The sequence below is a fragment of the Thunnus maccoyii genome, chromosome 24 (assembly GCF_910596095.1).
Source record: "Thunnus maccoyii chromosome 24, fThuMac1.1, whole genome shotgun sequence".
Lineage (NCBI taxonomy): Eukaryota > Metazoa > Chordata > Actinopteri > Scombriformes > Scombridae > Thunnus > Thunnus maccoyii.
In genome coordinates, this window is record NC_056556.1 from 2,519,860 (window position 1) to 2,542,152 (window position 22,293).

Below are 22,293 nucleotides of genomic sequence, written 5' to 3' on the forward strand. Positions count from 1 at the left end.
AAGACATTCAGTTTACTGTCATAGAGGACAAAAGAAACCAGAAAATATTCACATTTAAGAAGCTGGAACAAGAAAATTTCAATATTATTTACTTAAAAATGCTTCAAAACACTTAGTCGATTATCAAAATACTTGGAGATTAATTTTTTGTTGATTGCCTAATTGGTTATTCGTTGCAGCTCTAGTAAAGTCTCTCAACAGCCAGCGATCAATATAAGACTTTTGTACATAAAATTTAAGACTTTTTAATACCTTCTAAGGCCTGAATTCAATGCTTTTTAAGACTTTTCCAGACCTGCAGTTACCCTGAAATCAAACAAGAGTTGAGTACTTAAAAAAAATTGAGTAAAACAGCCGTGAAGCTGTAATGTGTAACCCCTGAAATAAAATAAAATAAAAATGACACATGACACACACTCAGCTTTATATCAAAATGCTTTACTGATATCACAAAAAAAAATCCCAAATCATAAAAAAACATAAACATGAGATAAATGAGATTATCATGTCAGTATATAAAACAGATGCATCTCGTTGAAATGCATACAGATCACATTAAAAGTGCAAATGTGCTCAAGGACCATGTCACAATAAATAGTAATATTTACATCCTCACAGTTTAAAACTCACACACACACACACACACACACACACACACACACACACACACACACACACACACACACACACACACACACACACACACACTCTTTGAGGCTCAGCTGATGAGTAGAAAACATGTGCCACACAATAAAACAAATAATAATAATAATAATAATAATAAAGTCAAAACCCTCCCAGCAACATGGTGATACTGGTCGTACTGGTGGAGGAGGAGGCTCAGCTGTAGGTCACTTGTGAAGAGATAGTGGTTAAAGTAGCATGCTGGTGGCTCCAAATATAGTCAGTAAAAGAAATAAAAATCTAATATTGTCAGTCCAGCTTTCTTTCTTTGTGTATCACTTTTTAAAGGAATAGTCCACTTAAAATCATTAGAGAATAAAAAAATACACATTTCACAGCAGTTACAGTGGATTCAAATGGAGACATGATTTTAAAAAAAAAGCATCAAAACATCCACAGAAACTTGATCAATACATTAGCTGATTGACTGAAAATTCATCTGCAACAATTTTGATAACATATTAGTAGTTTGTTTTTGTTTTTTCTACACAAAAAATGCAGAAAATTTATAGATTTGCTGATTTTTTTTAGATGTCAATAATAGTAAATGAAATATCTTTAGGGTTATTGAACATCAGCTTAATTAATTAATTATTCTTTAATCATTAGCTGCAGACCTAAACTCATCAAACCCCTCCTGCAACATACTCCATTATCCACTGTTGATCTATAACTTTATTTAATGGATGTAGGAAGTACAGGGGGTGGAGGACGCTTTATAAAAATCAGCAGTTCATAATGTGGAAAAATTGGGCATAAAGTTAGGATGTGGTGACTTGATTATACTTTTTTTTTATTATAAGATAAACCCTGGCTTATCTTATAATAATAATGAAGCTTTTTAGAGTACAGATAGGAAGTTTTTAGTAAGTCTCACTTAACATTTTCACATAATGGGTCAACAGTATCGTTGATAGATGTTAGATAGACATTTGTAGCAAAAGCAATTTAAATAAATGTAGAAATCATGAGCGTTTGATATGAAATCATTATTATAAACAGTGACTTTCTGTCCCTGAAACACTCAGTTTCTCCTCGACAGAGCTAAAATACACTAAAATAGCATGTTGAAAGAAATAGTGTATTTACTGATTTAGAAACGGACGTTTCTATAGATATTCTGATGATAGCTGGAGCCCCTGATTTGCTGCAAATTAGCATGGTCATTTAGGAATATGCTACATATAACTTTAAACTGAATTAGTGAAGGTTTTAAAGCCAGATTTTTTTTTTCGGCACAGGGACAAGGCCTAAAGGTCAGGTTTAAAAGAACAACCCAGGTACGCAGTTGTAAAAAAACATTGTTCCATAGACTTACGAGTGGTCAAAAGCTCCACAGGGTACCTTTACATGTCAGCTGATAATGTGCTTTAGTAGAGCACACTTCCAAATTTTCAATAAATTAGCACATATCAGTTTAAACACAGTAAACCTGGAGCTTTTTGGGGTTCTGGGGCCACTTTGCTGGGTTGGTAGTCCAGCCAGTTCTGACACATTTGTGTTTCCTGTCACTCTGGGAAAAACAGGAAAGCAGGAATTATGACTGGAAAAGACCCAAACAGTATGACAGGAAAAGTCAAGAAAATTACTAAAATCCTGCAACAACACTATAAAAATAGGACGGCTTGGTACTTTTCAAAATGACCTGTGGATAAGAAAAACATTGCGGTAATTTTCCCACCTTTATCGGCGTGTTTTTTTAACTAAACAGCAGAAAATGGGTGCTCTCTGTGACCGTGTCACATTATCTTCAGTGCTGAATAAAGAAAGTAAACAGACAAGCAGTGCTGAACTGTCCTTCTGGGTCTCTATTGGAGTTTACTGTAACTGCTGTGAATGAACCTTTTCACACTTTGGTCTCACTTTCCGAGATAACCGAGGCCACCTGAGAGTTTAGTTCTTGGGAATCACAGGACGGCGCAGGCTTCAGAGCGAGGCCTTTGCTGTGCTTTTCCCCGGTCGCTGCTCCCGGCAGCAGCTGGGGGCGGAGGCTCTCCCTGGACGGCTGCGTCCCCGCCGCCGGTGCCCTCCGCCGGGGCTTGTTCCCTGTCGCTGGTCTGCTTTGACCTGGAGAAGGACAGCCGTCTGAAGAGAGAGAGCTGAGAGGACGACAAAGGAGAGATCTGTGTTTGAAGACAAATAACTCTCAGAACTTTTTCCTTTTAATAGTACAGGATTACGTGGGAAATTGTTGGGAAATTACAGACCCATAAAATACAGTCAATTTCCTGTGTAGTTTCCATGACGGCAACAGAACAAATGTAGTCATAACATTTTAGCCGTCTTAACACCAAAGTGTCCAATGTTCCACATACTGTTTTATAGAGCTGCAGCCAACAATTATTTTTTGATTATTTGGTTAATTGTTTCCTCTATAAAACAGTGAATTCATCACAATTTCCTAAAAATCCAAAAAGACGTCTTGAAATTCCCTGGTTTCACACATCAGACTTAAGAAAAGCAGCAAATCCTCGCAAATGACTTGCTTGATCTGGGAATGTTTGACATTTTTGCTTTAAAAAAAAATCACCTTATAAGATTAATTGATGACCATAATAGATGCCGTTAGTTTTCTGTTGATCTACTAATCATCGATCGTTGATTATTGGACTAATCGTTGCAGGTCTAGATTCTCAGATTCTTAAATACTCTTTTAAACCTACTTTTATTTATAAAATTGCTTTTTTTGATTTTTTTCTGTATCTATATTTTTACTCAATTCATTTTTGGTGTTGTGTGTAATAATATATTATATAATATTTTTATTTAAAAACTCAAATTACAAAGCCGGCAAATTAAGATTGACAAATTATAAAATAATTTATAATTTTATGATGAAACAGATTAAACCAATTCCAGCAATGTAAGATAAAAGAAAATATAATAAAAAAATAAATAAAAACAGAAATACAAGACAGTTTAAAGAAAATAAAAACTCAGGAAAACTTCTGTGTATATATTCTTATTTTTTTTAATGTTTATATTACTCTGAGTATGCTTGTTTGCACTTTGTAACCTTGTTATAGTATAAAGATGATTTTTATTAGTGGATATATTGCAGAAGCATTTAGGCAGATCAGACTAAAAAGTATGTAACATAAAAATATATGTATATTATATATGAATACTATAGTTATTTTTTCTTGTAATATTCATATTATTTCCAAAAAATCTATTATATTACTCAGAAATTAATGGCACACTTTTGGTTTTGTATATACAAAACATCAATTATGTTTATACAGTGGCTTTTTAACTTTGATTTATTAGTTATTTGTATATTATTTCTCTCCTGGGGATTAATAAAGTGTCTTATCTTATTTTTTTCTTTGTCATTCATACTTTGAAATTTCTGTAGAGAAAAAAAACAGCTGCTGTTTTCACTCAAGTTGATGTTGATTATCTGCAGGAATGTTTTTCTACCTTTTTGTTGGAACCTGATTGGCTCTTTGAGTTGCTGTCTGTTGTCCCATTGGCTGGTTTGGAGCCATCGTTTGTCTTTTCTTCAGCGGTGGTGTCCGGCTCCTCTGTGATTTCTGCTGCTGTTAAAAAGCAAATCTGTGTGTTTTGTGGATGCAGAATCTGAGGAAAACTATGTAGTTTTTTTTGCTGAGAGAGAACAAATGTTTACCTCTTTGCTCTCCATCAGGTACAGATTCTTCTTTCAGCTCTTCAGGTTTCTGGAAAAATCACTTGAAATTAAAAAATGTCAAAAAAATGCTCACTACTAGATTTTTAATGATTTAAATACTTATTTACAGGACTCAGAGTCTCCTCTGCTGGTTTCTCTGTCGACTCCTCCAAACTCTGCGAGGACGGTCCCTCCGTCTCTGCTGAAGTATCATTCTCCTCTTCCTCATCTTCCACATCTTCATCATCAACATTATCCTCCTCCTCCTCCTCATCTTCGTCTTCTTCTTCGTCTTCTTCTTCCTTACCTTTACTCCACGTCTGAGCAAATGGTTTTGTCAAATCCTGACAGATAAAAGTGAATTAAAGACATAAAATATCCACCAAAAAGTTTAATAGAAGTTTTGTTTTTGGCAAATTTTCATCTTCTTTTAAGATAAATATATTTTTAAAACTACAAGAAGTACAAAATTATACTACAAGTATAACTTTGAACTTGATATATAGCTAAACGGACAGAGGGATGGGATTTAGAACAAGAGGAGAGCAGGAAAGTGTGGCAGGAAATAAAATGCTAAAATCCTCTAACAACGCTATAAAATTGGGACATTTTTTAACTAAAGAGCAGAAATTGGAGGCTCTCTATAACAGTTTCACAGTATCTTAAGTGCTGATTGAAGACAGTAAACAGACAAGCAGTGCAGACTAGAGCAGGGAATGATTATAGGAGGATTACAGGAGGAAGGATTATAATCACAAAGACAATGACGTGACTGGAAAAAGAAAACAAGCCCCACCTGCTCCTGAAACCGGCCAATCAAACACTTAGACAGAGGAAAAGAGTGTAATCGGATGGAAAGTGTTGCGGTATGGTGAGTTATTTTTCACATAAAAGTGTTTATCCAGTTTCCTGGACTGGATTTGAGGACTTATAAAGACATTCTTCAACATGTATTCTCAAATAAAATAAACAGTATTCAAACAATACCCTGCACTAACAAATAAAGGCTGGTTGCTGATAAAGGCCACATACAGGGAGTGTTGAATTACTTCAAAAATTCAATACAGTCTGCTGTACTTGCTTTCTTTTTATAACAGAAACATTATTTTCATTTACTAATTGTCTTATCCTCTGTTATTATATAAAATAAATCATGTCTTCATTATGTTCAAAAATTATTTCCAAACTCTTCTACTTTGTCGTTTTTTCAATCGCTGTTATGTTACCGTCAATGAAACTCAACACTTCCTGCACAAATGTTTCACATTAAAATTGTGAAACATTTGTGCCATTTGAGCTGCTGGAAGGCTTTTAATGTGAAGTATCTGTGTATGTAGAGTTGAGGTTCATTGACAGACATTTGAATAACAAAAAACAGCAAAGTAGAAAGGATTGGAAACAACTAAGAGACAAAAATATCCAAATATTTACAAAAATCCTTTTTTTTAGCTTCACCTTATTTATCTTTGGTTTAGTTTCAAAAGTAGGGAGCAGACAATAAAGTAAAGTTTTCTTCAAACATACCAAACAGTGAATAATCAAAAACCAGCAACCAGCACATTTTCTTTTAGGATTTCAATTTAAAGAGTTTGTTGAGTTTCTTAAACTTATATGTGGAACAAGAAACAAACACAATATAAAACAGACAACACATTTATTAGAAAACACAGAAATTAATAAAGCAAACGTGGATAAAGAAAGTAGAAAGAAGAAACAAGTAGATTTCACTTTACAGCGACTATATGAGCAGCGGGTGGAAAAAGCAGTTCTGAATAAAACATTCCTAAAACAACAAATAAAAATAGAGATGCATTAATGAAATGTGAAATAAATTAGACAATGTTATTAAAATTAAAGAAGTATGAGGTGAAAGGCACTGTTGATAAGTGGCTGAAAGCACTGAAGGGATGTGGTTCTTTGTTTTGGAATTGCTGCCTCCTAAAAGTCAGACTTGTAAACAGATTCTTGTAGCTTTCAGAAGCACAAAATCCAAGTAAACACATGACAATTTGGATAAAACTCAGAAATTCAGGTAAAAAAAGAAACTTTTATAACATCTGACCTGAAAATTGGGTAGAAAAAAAAAACAGTTTTTGAGATAAAACTTGCCCTGATCTGAAAATATGAGTAAACACAAACATTTTTCCATAAAACCGTAACAGTTCTAAAATTCTTTGACTTTAAAATATGTGTTTCTGGTAAGACCCGACCCAAATGTTTTCCCAACGCTCTTCTCACTTTTTCATTTTTAATTAGCAATTAGTTCTCCAGTTTATGTCCATCCTTCTATTTCAAAAACGTTTTGAAGATTTTCTTTGCTGATGACAAAAGACTCTATTTTACCAAAAAAATACACAGATTTACTTTTCTTTTAGTGCCGAAACAGTTAATGATTAATCAATCAATTAGTCGGCTGATGTAAAAGGTCGTTTATCAAATAAAAACCAGAGGATTATCTGCTTTTCTCAGTTTTATATCGTTTTAAATCTTGGACATTTGGTTGGACAAAAAATATTGGTGAACTGGTGATGAGCGACTAAATGATAAACTGATTAATTGAAAGATTCATCAATAATGGAAATGATCATTAGTAGGTTTGAATGATTGATGTTATTTCAGGTTGAGGTATTGAGGTAAAACATCGTCCCAGAACTCCTCTGACTCTCCGGCTGCCTGACCTTTGACCCCTGACCTCTTTTTACTTCTAGTCGCAGTTTTAGCACTTTGTCTTTTTACTTCTGCAGACTTTTTCTTTTTGACAACCTCTTCCTCCTCCTCTTCCTCTTCTTCCTCCTCCTCTTCTTCTTCTGCTTCCTCCTCCTCCTCCTCTTCTTCTTCTGCTTCCTCCTCCTCCTCCTCTTCTTCTTCTGCTTCCTCCTCCTCCTCTTCTTCTTCCTCTTGTTCCTCCTCTTTCTCTTCTTCCTCTTCTTCTTGCTCTTCTTCCTCCCCCTCCTCCTCCTCTTCATCTTCATTGTCAACCTCTTCCTCCTCTGCCTCTTCATCTGCCTCATCCTCACTTTTTTGATCCTCCTCTTCTTCTTCTTCCATTTCTTCCTCGTTCTCTTCTTCTTCCTCCTCCTCTGCCGCCTCCTCTTCTTCCTCCTCCTCTGCTGCCTCCTCTTCTTCCTCCTCCTCAGCCAGCTCTTCTTTTTCACTCTCCTCCTCCTCCTCTTCGGCCTCCTCCTCCTCCTCCTCTCCTTCTTCATCCTCTTCCTCACTTTCCTCCTCGTTTTCACTCTCTGCTTCCTCACTACTCGCCTCCTCTTCCTCCTCAGCACTACTCTCCTTTTTCTCCTCCTCCTCCTCTTCCTCCTCTGCTTCTTCCTCTTCATCACTCTTTGCTCTCTCCTCTGAAGACTTTGAAGATTCCTCTTCCAATTCACCCTCGTCCTCCTCACCTTCCTCTTCCTCCTCCTCCTCCTCTGCCTCTTCTTCTTCTTCTGTCAAACTCTCTACGTCACTCTTTTCTCTCTCCTCCGAAGACTTTAAAGATTCCTCCTCTGATGCATCTTCCTCCTCCTCCTCCTCCTCGTTTTCAGACTCTCCTGCTTTGCTTTCTGACTCATGACTCGAGACTTCCTCACCTTCCTCCTCCTCCTCTTCTTCTACATCCCCTCCTTTGCTCTCTTTCTCTTCATCTTCACTTTCACTTCCTGCCGTCCCACTCTTTTCCTCCTCTTCCTCCTCCTCTGCTTCTTCCTCCTCCTCAGCAGCGCTCTTATCTTCTTCGCCACCCTTGCTTCCCTCCTCGTCTACATCGGTGTCTGACTTATCTTCTGGCTGAAGAGTGTCGCTGTCATCTTCATCTTCTTCCTCCTCTTCTTCTGTGTCTTTCTCAATACTCTTGTTGACCTCCTCCTCTCCATCGCTTCCTTCTGCACTTGTTTTCTGCCCCTCCTCCTCCTCCTCCTCTTCCTCTTCTCGTTTGGCTGTCGCAGAGTCTGTCTGGTCTTCGCTTTCATCCTGACTCTTCTCGTCCTGACTCGTCCCGACTTCTTGACTCTCAGATGCAGGAATGATGTTGATGCTGACGGCGGATTTGTTGCTAAAATCGGCGGCATCGGATCCAGAATCCTCGCTCTGTGATTTCGTCACGCTGTCTTTACGGACGCCGCGGCTGCTCTCAGATGCGGTGAGCGACGGCGAGCTAAAGCGGCTTCTTGACGCCACCTCTCGGATCAACGCTGATCCTGCGGCCACAGAGGCAGCTCCGGCGAGCAGGCCGAGAGTTGAAGCTCCTTCCGGTGTTTGTTTAGCAGATTTCTTGGACTGAGCCTCTTTTTTATTTTTCTCATTCTTTGATTTTTTAGGATCTTTTAATATTTCTGTGCTCTCCTTAGATTTTTGCCGTCGAGGGCTCACTGACTGACTGCGTTCACCTGGCGAGCTCACTCCTGCGTGTTCACTTTTGACGGCTATCGGTTTGCTTTTAGACTGTTTTACTTTCACCTCAGCAGATTCAGAGCCAAAACCTAAACGTGTCTTTTTGCTTTCCGGGTGTTTACTTTGTTTAGAGTCTGGCACCAGTTTCCTGCCGACCTCTATCAGCTGGCTTTTCGCCTGGACTGGCCTGAGCCGCTGCTTGGACGCTGCCTTCCTAATGTCGCCGACGCTCGGAGGTTTGTTTTTACTGCGTCTCCCCTCCAGCTCCTCCACAGCCATGATCAGATTCTCTTTGTTCTGGTCAGCTGTCTTCTGTCTCTGTGGGCTCTGAGCGACCAGAGAGCGAGCGCTGTGGCTCTTCAGGAGCTCGGTGGGTAACGCCCGGCGAGGAGAGACGGTCTCGCTCTTACGGGACGGAGACGTCGAAGAGAAACTGCTCTGCTTTGAGAGCGTTTTCTCCTTTTTTGGGTTCTCTTTCTGTGTTTTTAAGGCCTTACCATGCTTACCCTTCCTCTATCCCGGGCACGAGAGAGCAAGAAAAGGATGAAAAACAGGCATGCATTAGAGAAGAAAAGAGACATGCAGAAAAATCAAGAGACAGAAAGAAATCAGAAAATTATGATGGATTAATGAGCAAAGTCCATCAAGTCACACAACTCTTCCTCAAACCTTTTGGTGTTGTCTGTTTCCTTAAATATATAGAGAGTGAGAAGGTTTATTTATCGACAACAAAAATATTTAGATTCATTAGATTTAGTTTTTTAAACTGGGTACTTAAAGCCTGAGAGGGTTACAAGAAAAAGTAGATTTGAGGTTGTTTGTGTTGCGTGTAGTAGATCATATTTTTCAGTTTAAAATGAATTTCAGTTGAAGGAGGAATGTGTTGATGTCAACTAAGATATTACTGATGGCTTTATGGTTTATTTTAAAAAAAAAAAAAGGTTTAGAGAGTAAGAAATTTACTATTTTTTTACTGACAATTTGAGAAAATTTTGAATTTTTGAAGACAAAGCTATGCATGAATTTAAAAAACTGGTGAACTGGAAACTGGAAGCAACTTCAGACGCCACCCTGACAAAGGCAAGATATCATAGATAGAAACATTTGGTGAAGAGTTGTGTGACTTGATGCATTTCACAGTGTGTGCTTTCTGAAAATGTGAAATTATTGGAATAAAGTAGAAACAGGATGAAAGGAGAATGACTGGGAAGCTTAGAGTCGATAATAAACTCAGTTACCTTCTGAACTGGAGACAGTGTGAGCGTTTTATCACTGGGGTCCATCTTCATCACATGCGTCTATCAGGAGGGAATAAAAAGAGAAATGAGTGCTTCATTTCCACTTCTACGTGTCGGAGCAGACGGCATTCAGGGTGGATTTATTTCTCTCTCACCATGTTGAGGAAGTCTGTTGTTTCCCCCAGTCCTCTAACGCTGTCGGTGTCGGTCAGGCTCTCCACAACGCTGTCTGTCTCGCCCCCTGTCTGCTCTGATGAAGGAGAAAACAGCACGTTAGGCCAAATCAACGCCAGATTTCTCCTGATCCAGTCCGGTTTTAAGCAGCACTTCATGCTCTTTTACAGAAACAACAAATGTAAAGAAAACTTCTGATTCCAGTGTGAAAAATGAACCATTGATCCTTTTTTCTTGTTGATTTTTAAATTTGTTTACTCGTCTGTAGAGCTCTACATGCTTTTAATGTGTGAACATGGACAAGTCTTGAGTTGTTTCAAAGTTGAAACAAACATTTTTGGGAGACGGCATTTAGTTTCAATCTGCTGGAAACATCCTGCCATTCAGACATTACTTGATTTTTCTTTTTAATTGTTTGCTTTGTAAATACTTTTATTATCTATTTAATTATTCATTAAATTAATTAATATTAAAGGTGCAGTGTGTAGAATTTAGTGGCATCTAGCAGAACAGACTTGGCAGAAATGGAATATAATATTCATAAGTATGTTTTAATTAGTGTATAATCACCTGGAAATACACGTTGTGTTTCCGTTACCTTAGAACGAGCCCTTTATATCTACACAGTGAGCGGTGAGGAGGCCGCTACCGCCATGTTTCTATAGTGGCCCAGAAGGGACAAACCAAACACTGGCTCTAGAGAGTGCCTTTCGTATTTTTCGTGAGTTTCATGGCCATCGCAGGTTCTCCTACATGCTTTGGGGAGGGGAGGGGTGTTCATTTGGTTGCAATCTGCAACCTCACCACTAGATGCCACTAAATCCTACTCACTGGTCCTTTAAATAAAATTATATTTTTTTCACTTTTAGCATTTTCAATTACATTTTAATCTTTCATCTCTCTTTTTCTCTTAATATATGTATTTTCATTTGTGTGCATTAGTCTGCAATTGTTGATTGATTTGATTTTGATTCGACTGGCGAGGCTTTATGTCCTTCTGTCTACCCAGCTCCTTCAAATCAAAGAGTTCTTATAGAGATAACTGAATACTTGCAGGTGTGTTAGAAAATATTCTGATTAGGAAGTCGTGAAACCAAGAGGTTGAATGAAAGCTCTGTCTTTCTCTCTATAAACCATTTGCAAAAATGGAAATAAAAGAAAGACGATTTAATTCCTTTTAGATTTCGCTATATTTTAACTTGAATGTGTATAATTTTGTCCTAAACCTGGAGGACACATGAGGAGGTGGAGGTGAGGTAGGTACCCTTGTGGTTTGACCCTGCGTTCCCGTGTTGGTGAGTGCCGTTGAGCACCTTTCTGTGGCTCAGCTCAGGTGGAGGCAGTCTGGGCGGGATGGTCTGGCTGGAGACGGGCAGCGGCGGGTGGAGGTAGCCGGGCGTCATGGCGGGCAGCGTGCGGAACATGGCGCCGAACTGGTCCGGAGATCGCTCCTGTGGGGAAAGATTAGGAGAGCGATTGGTCAGAAGTCACGCGGTGCTGTAGCGTGTGGTGTGAGCTTACAGAAGACAAAAGTTGAGTTTTTAAAGTTCAAAAGTTGCATTTTTTTCTGGAAATGTATTTCTTTGCCACCTTTAAAGATGCAAATCAGTTTCACGTTCATTTAAGCCAATAATGGCTGCACAAGTGTGTCCAAATACTCGCCTATATCGGTCTGAAACTGGAAGCTCCTCCAAAACAATAAACTCAATTTTTTAAACATTCTTGACAATGGGGATATTTCAATATTTAATCTAATGTCATGATTAAAACATGACAGTCGAGAAGATCAGACTGATGACACATTGCACAAGTGAATTAAAAGACTCAGTGGAAGCAGAGACCACCATTTCCCTAAGAACCATATTAACCTCTAAACACAGTAGAAACAAAACACATTTTGTGCAGCCAAATATCGTCCAAAACGTCAGTTAAAATTCTAATTAAGACATCACAAAATGTCCAAAAAACAAATAGGCAAGAATGTGAAAATTCAGATTTAAGAGATTGAGTAATTAGCCTCCTTCTGAGCTTTTAAAAAATACTTGAAAGTTATGGAAAAAAATGTGAAAATGTTTAAATATTCTATTCTTTAAATCATTATACTCAATGTAATCTGCCAGAACAGTATAAGAAAGTGAGTATTAAATGAGTAATGTACAGTATCAGCACCAGCTTTATCGGCCTCCATGCTCTGTACCCACCCGCTCCCTCCTGCGAACCCGGGCGGAGAGGCTCCTCTGCAGGGTGGACGAGTCCGCCGTGTCCCCCAGCAGCTCCACGTACGGCTTCTCCAGGTAATCCTCCGTCACGTCGTCCTCCTCCAGGGTGACATCACCGCAGCTCTGGTCCCTCGGTCGAGCCAGCACCACCATGTGACAGCCGCCGCACGGAGCCTGAAATGTCGTCCACTTTTTTAAAAATATCATCTGAATCTCATACCTCGGTATTATTTTCCTTTACAATATATAAATGAATAAAAGCAGAAACACCTACTGCCTGAACGTTATACTTGAGGAAGCGCGGGCAAAGCGTTGGTTTAAACTGGTTGGTGAAGTTTTCCTCTCCAAGCCCCAGTTTCCCATGTCTGCCGTCTCCAAACGTGTAGAGCAAACCGCCATCTGAAGAGAACACACGTACAGTAACATTTTAATTCTCAAGCTCCCATCAGTATCATGTTTCAGCTGTCCATCAGCGGTCGGTTACCTGTGATGACGGCCGTGTGGTTCTCGCCACACGCCACCAGACAGACCCGACCCTTCTTGAAATGCTCGACCGGACGCGGCAGCCGCGACTCGAAGATGAACGTCCCGTGACCGAGCTGTCCGAACTGACCGAGGCCAAACGTGTACACGTTGTCCTCTGAAAGACACACAGGAAGCAGAAGCTTTGTTGTGATTCATCACGTCCATAAATCAAGTCTCCATCTTAGTTTTATTGTCATTGCTTTTAATGTTTTAAGATAATTCAAAGGATAAAGCTGCGATTTTCTACATTTTTCTTCTTGTCAACAAAGTTTGGAGCCGAACCAACAATGATTTAATCTACTAACAAGTATTTACGTGTGTATCCTGTCTGATAAATAAGCGAAGTTCCTGCACATGCTCAGTAGCACCTGCCGTACACAGAACTACTCTCCAAAGACTGAAAACACGATGCTGTTATTAGTCTTTGGAGCCGTTTCTAAACAAACTATCATTACCAAACTCTTCATGATGGAGGAACATGTGACCCAGTGCAGCGGTGTGGCTCACTGACGTGTTTTCTGGACAACAACGGAGGAATAAGATATATCAGGCTTTGATACACACACAATACTTGTGAGTAGATCAGTTCATCGTTGGTTTGGATCCAAACATGAGATTTGTTGACAAGAAGAAAAATATAGAAAATCACCAGAATGATCCTTTAACACAGATCATTTCACTTTACTGTTACCTGTGAGCGCCACCGTGTGTCCGCCGCCACACGCCACCTGGGTCACCGGCTCCGGGATGCTCTTCACCTTCTGAGGGACTCGGTGTCCGGCCAGCTGGTCGGTGCCCAGACCCAGTTTACCGCTGTCGAGCTCTCCGAACGTGTACAGAGCTCCAGCCGCTGACGAACACGGAGGAAACAAACTGTTTCACAGAGACTCCCACAAAAAACACTGATTTTAAAGCAGCAGTGACGGGTGATGGTGAAATGTACTCGTCACTCTGGACGCAATTTATGGTACATTTTAGTTTTAATTTGTTTGAGCCAAAAGTTTAGAAACCAGAAACAAAATCAAACAAGTTCAGCTTCAACATTCATTTTTGAAAAAATCTCAAGGTTCACATTCTGGATTATTTCTGGGACTTTCAGCCAAGTCTAAATTACCAAAACATACTCCAATTTTGACTTTTTTGTCAAAATTTCAATGCTTTAAAAATGAAAAACTTAATTCAGATGATTTTACTGTAGAAATACAATCAGGATGTGTGATTTTTATAACTGGAATGAATGAGAAGTGAAATTTCCTGCAGATGTTTGATGTTCCCTGCTGGACCTTTTTATTTTATAAAGCCTGTTGGTGCGGCTCTCGTCTCCGCTCACCTGTCACTAAGGCGGAGTGGTAGTATCCGCAGGACACCCAGGCGATGGGCCGTCCTACGCTGACCTCCTGCGGCGAGGAGGCGTGGCTCTCCTTCCCCAAACCGATCTGACCCTCCGTGTTGTCGCCCCACATGAACAGCTTACCACTCTCTACCACAGTCATCAGTTCCAAAACAATACAGATTAACTTCAAACTTTAAACCCAAACTTCAACCGCTTCAGGACATTTTACTGCACATTTATTTCCTTATTCTGTTCACTGCCAATATGTGGCACATTTACACAAAAAAAGCTTGTATAAAAGTGTTTTTTCTGAGTTTCCAGAAACACTGACATTAATCATTTCTACCGCAGCGTCTGAGTCTCACCTGTGAGAGCAGCAGAGGTGTTCGAACCAGCAGCGAGCATTTTGATTGGTCCGTACGAGTCGAAGAAGTCGAGTCTCTGGAAGGCCGTCCTCTCCTCGCAGTGGCCGAGCCCCAGCTGACCCTCGCTGTTCCCGCCGGCGGCCAACACTTTCCCCTGAGCTACAAAGAAAACAAAAAAAAAACAAGATTTCCAGTCCAGATGTGTTTAAAATTAAACTTTAATGACTCGTTAGGATCAGATACTGACTTGTACAGATGAGAGTGTGGTTTCTTCCACAGGCCACGAGCTGCACTTTCTCAGACTTCAGAGCTGAAATTATACAAAAGAAATGTAAATACATAAATTCACATCAACTCTTACAAAACCATAAACGCATGAATAACGTCAGATTCATTAACTCAGGCTCTTCTCACAGCCTTCATGTAATAAACTAAAAAAAACAAACAACAGCTGCAGTTGATTTTTAAGGACTGTTATCTCCAAATCAATTCAATTTTAAGTTTAATTTATCTTTATTTCTCCTGTATAATCCATCCAGTATCAACTGTTTACTGGGAGTCCTGGATACATGTAGAAATTTCATTTAATTTCATATTATTTTATTTTATTTTATGTATCAGTGAAGAACAAAAGCCTGATGAGCAACTTTTGCAAACTGTCTGCCAGTTTATCTCTCCTTCTCTTTGTCCCTCTCTCTAGATTAGAGCAGATTATAGACCCTCCAGACTGGGATTACAAATCTGCAGCTTTCCTCATCGACAGGACACATTCATACTGTATCTAATAACATATAAAAGGGTTTCCTCAGTGAGATAAAGTCACAGAAACACTTCCACAGCAGTGTTGGACTAACTTTAATAATAACATATTCTCCCGGCAGATTTCGTCATGTTCAATAAAAATTAGGATAATCCCATCATTACTAAATCCCGTCTGCTCTCTCTCAGCAGGATGTCCTCCGACGACATACACACTGCTTTCTACTGTTCTTTCATACTGAGAATAGATTGTTTAGTAAGATAAAAAACATAAACACATTATTTAAAACATGGACTATAGACAAAGTTGAGTTGCTCGTTCACATAAAATACATTTATTAACTTTTATTTAATGTTTATTTCTATATGGATGTATATACTGCAGCATGAATCAATGCAACATTTAACAGCATTTATATCTAGAGCTGGTTTGCAATGTTCGTCCCAAAAACTGAAGATAAAAATGGATAAAAAAACAACACAAAACACAAACAATGATTAGGATTACAATCTTTCTTCTGCGATTCAGTGCACAATTTATTTAACATTTTGCATATTATATACACATGTTAGCTGAATGTATCTAGATGTTTAAATAATATGATGACTGATGCTTTTCTTATAGTTTTATATTTTATATTTTGGGTTTCTCTCGTATATGACTCAAGTATTATAAAAACTTTTTACCAACGTCTTCACAGCGCCGGTTTGAGCTTTGAAATTATTTCGTTTTTTATAATATTAAAGGGAAACCCCTAGAATTATAGTAAATTTGACATTTGTATATGAATTTTGATTTCCAGACACATTTAGAAAATATTTAAATCAATAACAAACACAAAAACTAAAAGACCTGAACCTGGATATATAGACCTGTATAGTAATAAGAATCATTATTTGTGTGTGAATGTGCATATTTGTATGTCTGTGTGTCTCTATAGTGTGTAGTTTTGTCTTTAAGGATTATCTTTCAATGATCTCTATCAACGAGCTCAGATGTGAGAGGATTTGGAAATTTCTAGAGCTGCAAGCTATTATGATAGTTGATTAATCGGTTTTGAGTCATTTCTTAAGAAGAAAATGTCCAAATTCTCTGATTCCAGCTTCTTAAATGTGAATATTTTCTGGTTTCTTTAGTCCTCTATGACAGTAAACTGAATATCTTCGGGTTGAGGACGTCATCTTGGGTTTTGGGAAACACTGATCAACATTTTTCACCGTTTTCTGACATTTTATAAACCAAAAAATGAATCAATTAATCAAGAAAATAAACGACAGATTAATCGATAATGAAAATAATCGTTAGTTGTAGTCCTTGAAATTTCCACCGGCTGTTTAGTGTGTATCTAACATTTAATCTGCAGATTTGGAGGTGTCATTCTTCTTAATTGAGTTCAATTCCAGCCAACAATTCCCGTCTCCTCGGAGGGACGTCAGCTGTCAGTGGCAGCACTTAACACACAACACTCTCTCTTTGTGACTCAAATAAAGAACAGAAAGCTATTTAAACACCAACCTTTGACACAAGTGGGCTTGTTCACGGTCACTTTGGTTCCCAGACCGAGCTGGCCCCAGTTGTTGCTGCCAAACATGAAGAGTTTCCCATTTTCTGTGAAGACAAAGAAAGCAGCTCCTGAAAGACTTTATGGTTCTTCAGTTGGAGGATTCGGTTTAAAGTGAGAACGTGACGTCAGTTCAGGGCTGAGCATCACTTACAATATGTTAAGATTTATACAAAACAGACATTTTTAAATGTAAAAAGACTTTTTAGCTTGTTAAGAAGATTCAGACCAGACGTAAAACACAAGTATTTTAAACCTTTTAGATACTTCAAGCTTGATTCTGAGACGTGTTTGAGGTTTAATGATGGTTTTCCTCTTTGCACAAGTCCAAAATACTTCAAGCCGGTCACTTTATCACTAGACATGTTTAATTAATCAGGATGTGGCCCTAATAACTAAGTAACCTAAATAGCTAAGTTCTGGTCATGTATAACCAAAGATCAGTAAAACACTGAAGCACAACATTTGTAAAGATCCACCTAAAGAAGGAACCTTGGATTATTTAACTGGATCCATTAAAAAGAAATCCTATTGTGACACAATTGTGCAGACAGAAATATATGAGACCTGCTCAGTGATCCAAGTGGATTTGCTTGTACACATTAGCACGTGAGGGTTAGCGTATGTAAATATGTCTTTTTATTCTGAGCTCTCAAGAGTAAACTGATCACAGATCACCACATGTGACCGTTTTGCACCCGCTTGTAATTTTTATGGTAAAATTTAGCAGGAAAACAAAGTAAATTGTGACCCAGGTGCATCAGAGCTTTACTTTGTATAAAGTATATTCAGTATATTGTGCTGAAAAATGTGTCATGATCATCACATGAGGGGAGGCTCTTACCCGTTATTAAGGCGGTATGTTCGTCCCCACAGGCTATTTTAAGTGGGACGTCATTTTTAAGCCAAAATTTACTCGGGACGTTGTCGGCAAATTTGCTCTTTCCAAATGTGAAAACTGCTCCTGATTCTGTGAGAAAATGACAAAAATAATCACTGCTGAAAAACATCAACACACAGAAAATTCATTCATTAATCATTTAAGTTAACGATCCAATGAAAATACCAAATATTTGGTATATATACATATATGTATATCAGAACTTTGTTTTTTCTTCTTTCCTCTCCCATTAATCATCTCACGACCCCTCAGATTTATCTGCTGACCCTTTGGAGGGGCCCGACCCCTAGGTTGGGAACCACTGGACTAAACTAGCTAACTGTATATAAAGTAGTGTAAACTAGCTCCACCTCCAGCAGCTACAACAGTAACATGCTGCTCTAACACTGATGCTTCACTATTAATAATCTAATGATGTCATATATAATAATATATCAGTCAGAGGGACCAAACCACTACTTTTACTGCAATACTTTAACTACATCAAGCTCATAATACTTATGTACTTTTACTGCACTACTTTAACTACATCAAGCTCATAATACTTATGTACTTTTACTGCAATACTTTAACTACATCAAGCTCATAATACTTATGTACTTTTACTGCAATACTTTAACTACATCAAGCTCATAATACTTATGTACTTTTACTGCAATACTTTAACTACATCAAGCTCATAATACTTATGTACTTTTACTGCAATACTTTAACTACATCAAGCTCATAATACTTATGTACTTTTACTGCAATACTTTAACTACATCAAGCTCATAATACTTATGTACTTTTACTGCAATACTTTAACTACATCAAGCTCATAATACTTATGTACTTTTACTGCAGTATGATTTTTCATGCAGGACTTTTACTTATAAGTATTTTTTTTTTACTGAAGTAAAGGATCTGAATAATAGTTATGTGTACATTGTGTTATTAAAACCAAACCATTATAAGACAGTAATATGAACCAGGCTAATAAACGTATTAATATTTAATCAACTCTTTTAAAAACGAACTTTTGAATTGCACAATGATGAGGGCAAATTAAATAGAAAAATCCAAACACTTGATTAGTCATGAGGGTGAAACAAACAGATTAACTGACAGGTAAACACGGAGAAAGTGAATATAAATGTTGTATTTTCCGTTAGCCAGCGAGCTAAAATAGAAGCTAACATGAACTAGTGTGGCGGCTAACTGCCGTTAAAGATCGAAAACGTTAAGTTATAACCCCGTTGAAGCGTTAAACGTTGAGATAATATTCGTTATTTACCCGGTATGTCGTCCTCAGTCTCCCCTGCCATCTCTGCGGGACGTTAATCCGCTTTGCTCGGTGTCGCGGGTGTGTTGTTGTCCCTCTGGTTTCAACCCGGAAGTAAACAAAACGTCTCCTAGGTTACGACGCTCCCCACGTGACCGTTAAAGGGCCAGGACGTCTGTTTTGAGGCTGGAGTTTATCCTGTTTATCTTTGTAATGTGATACAGCATTTATCTTAATGTATTAATTACTATTATTTATTATTGAGAACCGAGAAACAGAAAAACTTCAAAACATTGTTATATTATCCATTGTGTCAAATCTTCATCCGAAAAGTAACTAAAGCTGTCAAATAAATGTAGTGGAGTAGAAAGTACAATATTTCCCTCTGAAATGTAGTGGAGTGGAAGTATAAAGTAGCATCACATGGAAATACTCAAGTAAGTACCTCAAAACTGTATTAAAGTACAGTACTTATGGGTAAATGTACTTCATTTCACCATGGTTTAAATATCATACTTATTTTTCAGTCATTTTGAATGCAAGACTGTGAATTTTAAAAGATGGATGCATTTTATATTTACAAATCCAGATTTCCATTAGTTTCCTTCATAAATCTAATGTCTCTTACACTCTTGTGGTTTTGTAAAAACTACAAAATTGCCTTATTACTGTCTCAATATACACAATAATATCAAGTGTGGCCATTAAGAAGAAGATAAGTTGTAATAATATAAAATATGTTTTCATAAGGGAAGTTATAATTAATTGCTGACAAGATACTGTACACCTTATACAGTTTGTATACTGCTTAAAATGCTTAATAGTGGGACTTAAACTACACATTGTTGTTCATGGTGACATATGAGGTCATTTCTTTACATACAGGTTATCGAGGGCAGCAAAAATCTTAGCAGCTCTATCTCGTTAGTCCTCCTCTAAAACACTGATTTGCCTCTTAGTCAGCCCCCATTAAAATCCTAACCTTTTGTGGTTCAGCCAAGTTTTGTGCGTCTAAGAGGCCTTGAAATTGCTCCTTCCCTTCCCCATATTTTAAGTCACCATCATGTCCTTGAAATTTTGGCACACACGGTGCACCAGGGTAGATGGGCATCATCATTTTTCATTTTAAAAGAGTCCTATTGGGTAAAAACACTGCTCACAATCCTGTTATCCTGCCGACAACACCAAATTTCGTGGCCTGGGAAGAGGTTTGTTGAATGACAACGCCACCTAGGACAGAGCCTCGGACTCTTGTAAGTACGTTTTAACAGGGGTGAGCAGTAGAAATTACCCAAGGGAAACAGACTTGAGTTGAATAATTTATTTACAAATTACTCCATTAATATGTATGCACAATGTAGGGTTATTAAAACTAATAATCTAAAACCAAGGCCTTGTAAAAAATCATAAAAAAAAATTATAAAAGATAAGTCCAATAAATATAGGGTGAAGGAATTAAGTCTCTTTTGATACAGAGCTTGCCAGTTCATTGCTGTGCCCGATTATCCGACCACTCTGCCGACAAACCACCTCTCTAGTTCAATAGCTCTGTAGATGTGTGTCCCTTTCCACTGCTGCTCCACACTTACACACTGCTCTCTGCTGCTGCCTGAAAAGTAGAGAAAAGAAACCATCAGTGAAGAACCAACGCCTGCCCTTCACTTATGTGACAAAGCTCTCTATCAGTCCTCTGTACTATGTAAGCATAGTCTCTAAGTGAAGACAGCATGTTTCTCACTGGAAATAATCACCAGAATCATACACTGTAAAAAAAAAAATGGCTGTGAAATGCACAGTAATTTACTGTGTTTCTGCACAGTTAATTACTGTGAATATTTTTACACAATAGTATTGTGTATTAGGCCTAAAACACAGTAATCATAATGATACTGTAGAAATCACAGTAGTGAACACACTACTTTAGAAAATCACAGTAACCATTACGTTACTGTAGAAAATCAAAGTAATATTGATATTACTGTAGTCACCATTATGTAACGCTATTTAAGATATCAGCTTTCCCTTTTGTAAAGAAAATCACTAATTTGAAGATTATTTTGTAATACCTTCAAATAAAACCTCAAATTCATTATTAGTTTGAAATAATTATTCCTTTCATATGAATTCAAATACTTCAGGATGGCCTTGTTTGTTCATGCTTCTGCAGGCTGTTACTTTCAGTTTTTAAATTTGTCTTAGTGTTTATCAGGTCATGACCAAGCAGCAACCTCCGGGGCTGAAAAGTGAAGCCAATGTGGAAGTGCCAAAAACCTGCATTCTATGTAATGACCATCAGGGGGCGACTCCACTGGCTGCAAAAAGAAGTTCGATTGTATTGAAGTCTATGAGAAAAATGACCTTCTTGATTTATTACCTAAGTAAACTGTTTCCTAATGAGTTTATGATCTAAATTGGTAGTTTTAAGTCTTCTTCAATACAGCATGAGGTTCATTTCGTAAATTATGGTCCCATTTCATTTAAATTGGACAATAAAGAAGGGTATGCTTTAGGGCGTGGCTATGTTGTGATTGACAAGGCGCTACCACTGCAACAACATTGCTTACATAGTGTAATCATACACCTAGCTGCTGCTATTTCAGTGTGTTTTCAGTTCACTAAAGTTAATTGAACATTGTGATCTACGAAAAAACTCTTGTTCAGCAATTGGTTTTAATAAAAGACCCATCAATGAGTCGGATGATCAGTTTTTCAGGCGTGTACGTTATGTTTTAATGGTTTTAGGCCTGTTTTTCGCTAGCAAAAATTAGCATGTCAATTGCAGTTTTAAACTGCAACTTGATTGGTTGGCAGAGGCATACACCCATGAGGCGGTATTTAGTTGTAAATATCTGTATTGACAAAAGCTCAGCAGCAACATTGACAACAAATATGCAGATTTACTTGAGTTACAACGATAATTAGTGGTCTAATTATAATTGGTGCCCAAAGTTCCTGCAATTTTAGATTTACTTTAGATTTCAATTAAATATTTTCAATTTTTGATAGAAGTTCCTTATCAGCGATTTCTGTTCGAAGTCCCTTATCGGCGATTTTCGATCGAAGTTCCTTTTCGGTGATTTCCGTTCGAAGTTCCTTATCGGCGATTCCCGATCGAAGTTCCTTTTCGGCGATTTCCAATCGAAGTTTTTCATCGGCGATTTTCGATTAAGCAGATGGGTCGCGGTGAAGCTGAAATGACCTGTTGTTCCTCAGAACAAGTTGAAAAAGGTGATTTACTGCGGTGTTGAAATCGGA

General features: G+C 38.0%; 1 protein-coding gene across 1 annotated transcript; it reads right to left on the reverse strand.

Moving 5' to 3' along the window:
* Positions 1-1,003: 1,003 nt before the first annotated feature.
* On the reverse strand, positions 1,004-19,324 carry rpgrb (retinitis pigmentosa GTPase regulator b). The gene is made up of 18 exons (XM_042404528.1): positions 19,051-19,324; positions 17,718-17,843; positions 16,828-16,920; positions 14,800-14,862; positions 14,553-14,711; positions 14,185-14,334; positions 13,546-13,704; positions 12,814-12,969; positions 12,604-12,728; positions 12,312-12,503; positions 11,375-11,561; positions 10,092-10,186; positions 9,937-9,996; positions 7,079-9,211; positions 4,444-4,617; positions 4,316-4,364; positions 4,108-4,226; positions 1,004-2,783 (listed from the first exon to the last, which is right to left on the reverse strand). The coding sequence occupies exons 1-18, from the start codon at positions 19,079-19,081 to the stop codon at positions 2,592-2,594; spliced, it is 4,263 nt and encodes a 1,420-aa protein (XP_042260462.1). The 5' UTR covers positions 19,082-19,324; the 3' UTR covers positions 1,004-2,591.
* Positions 19,325-22,293: the final 2,969 nt, after the last annotated feature.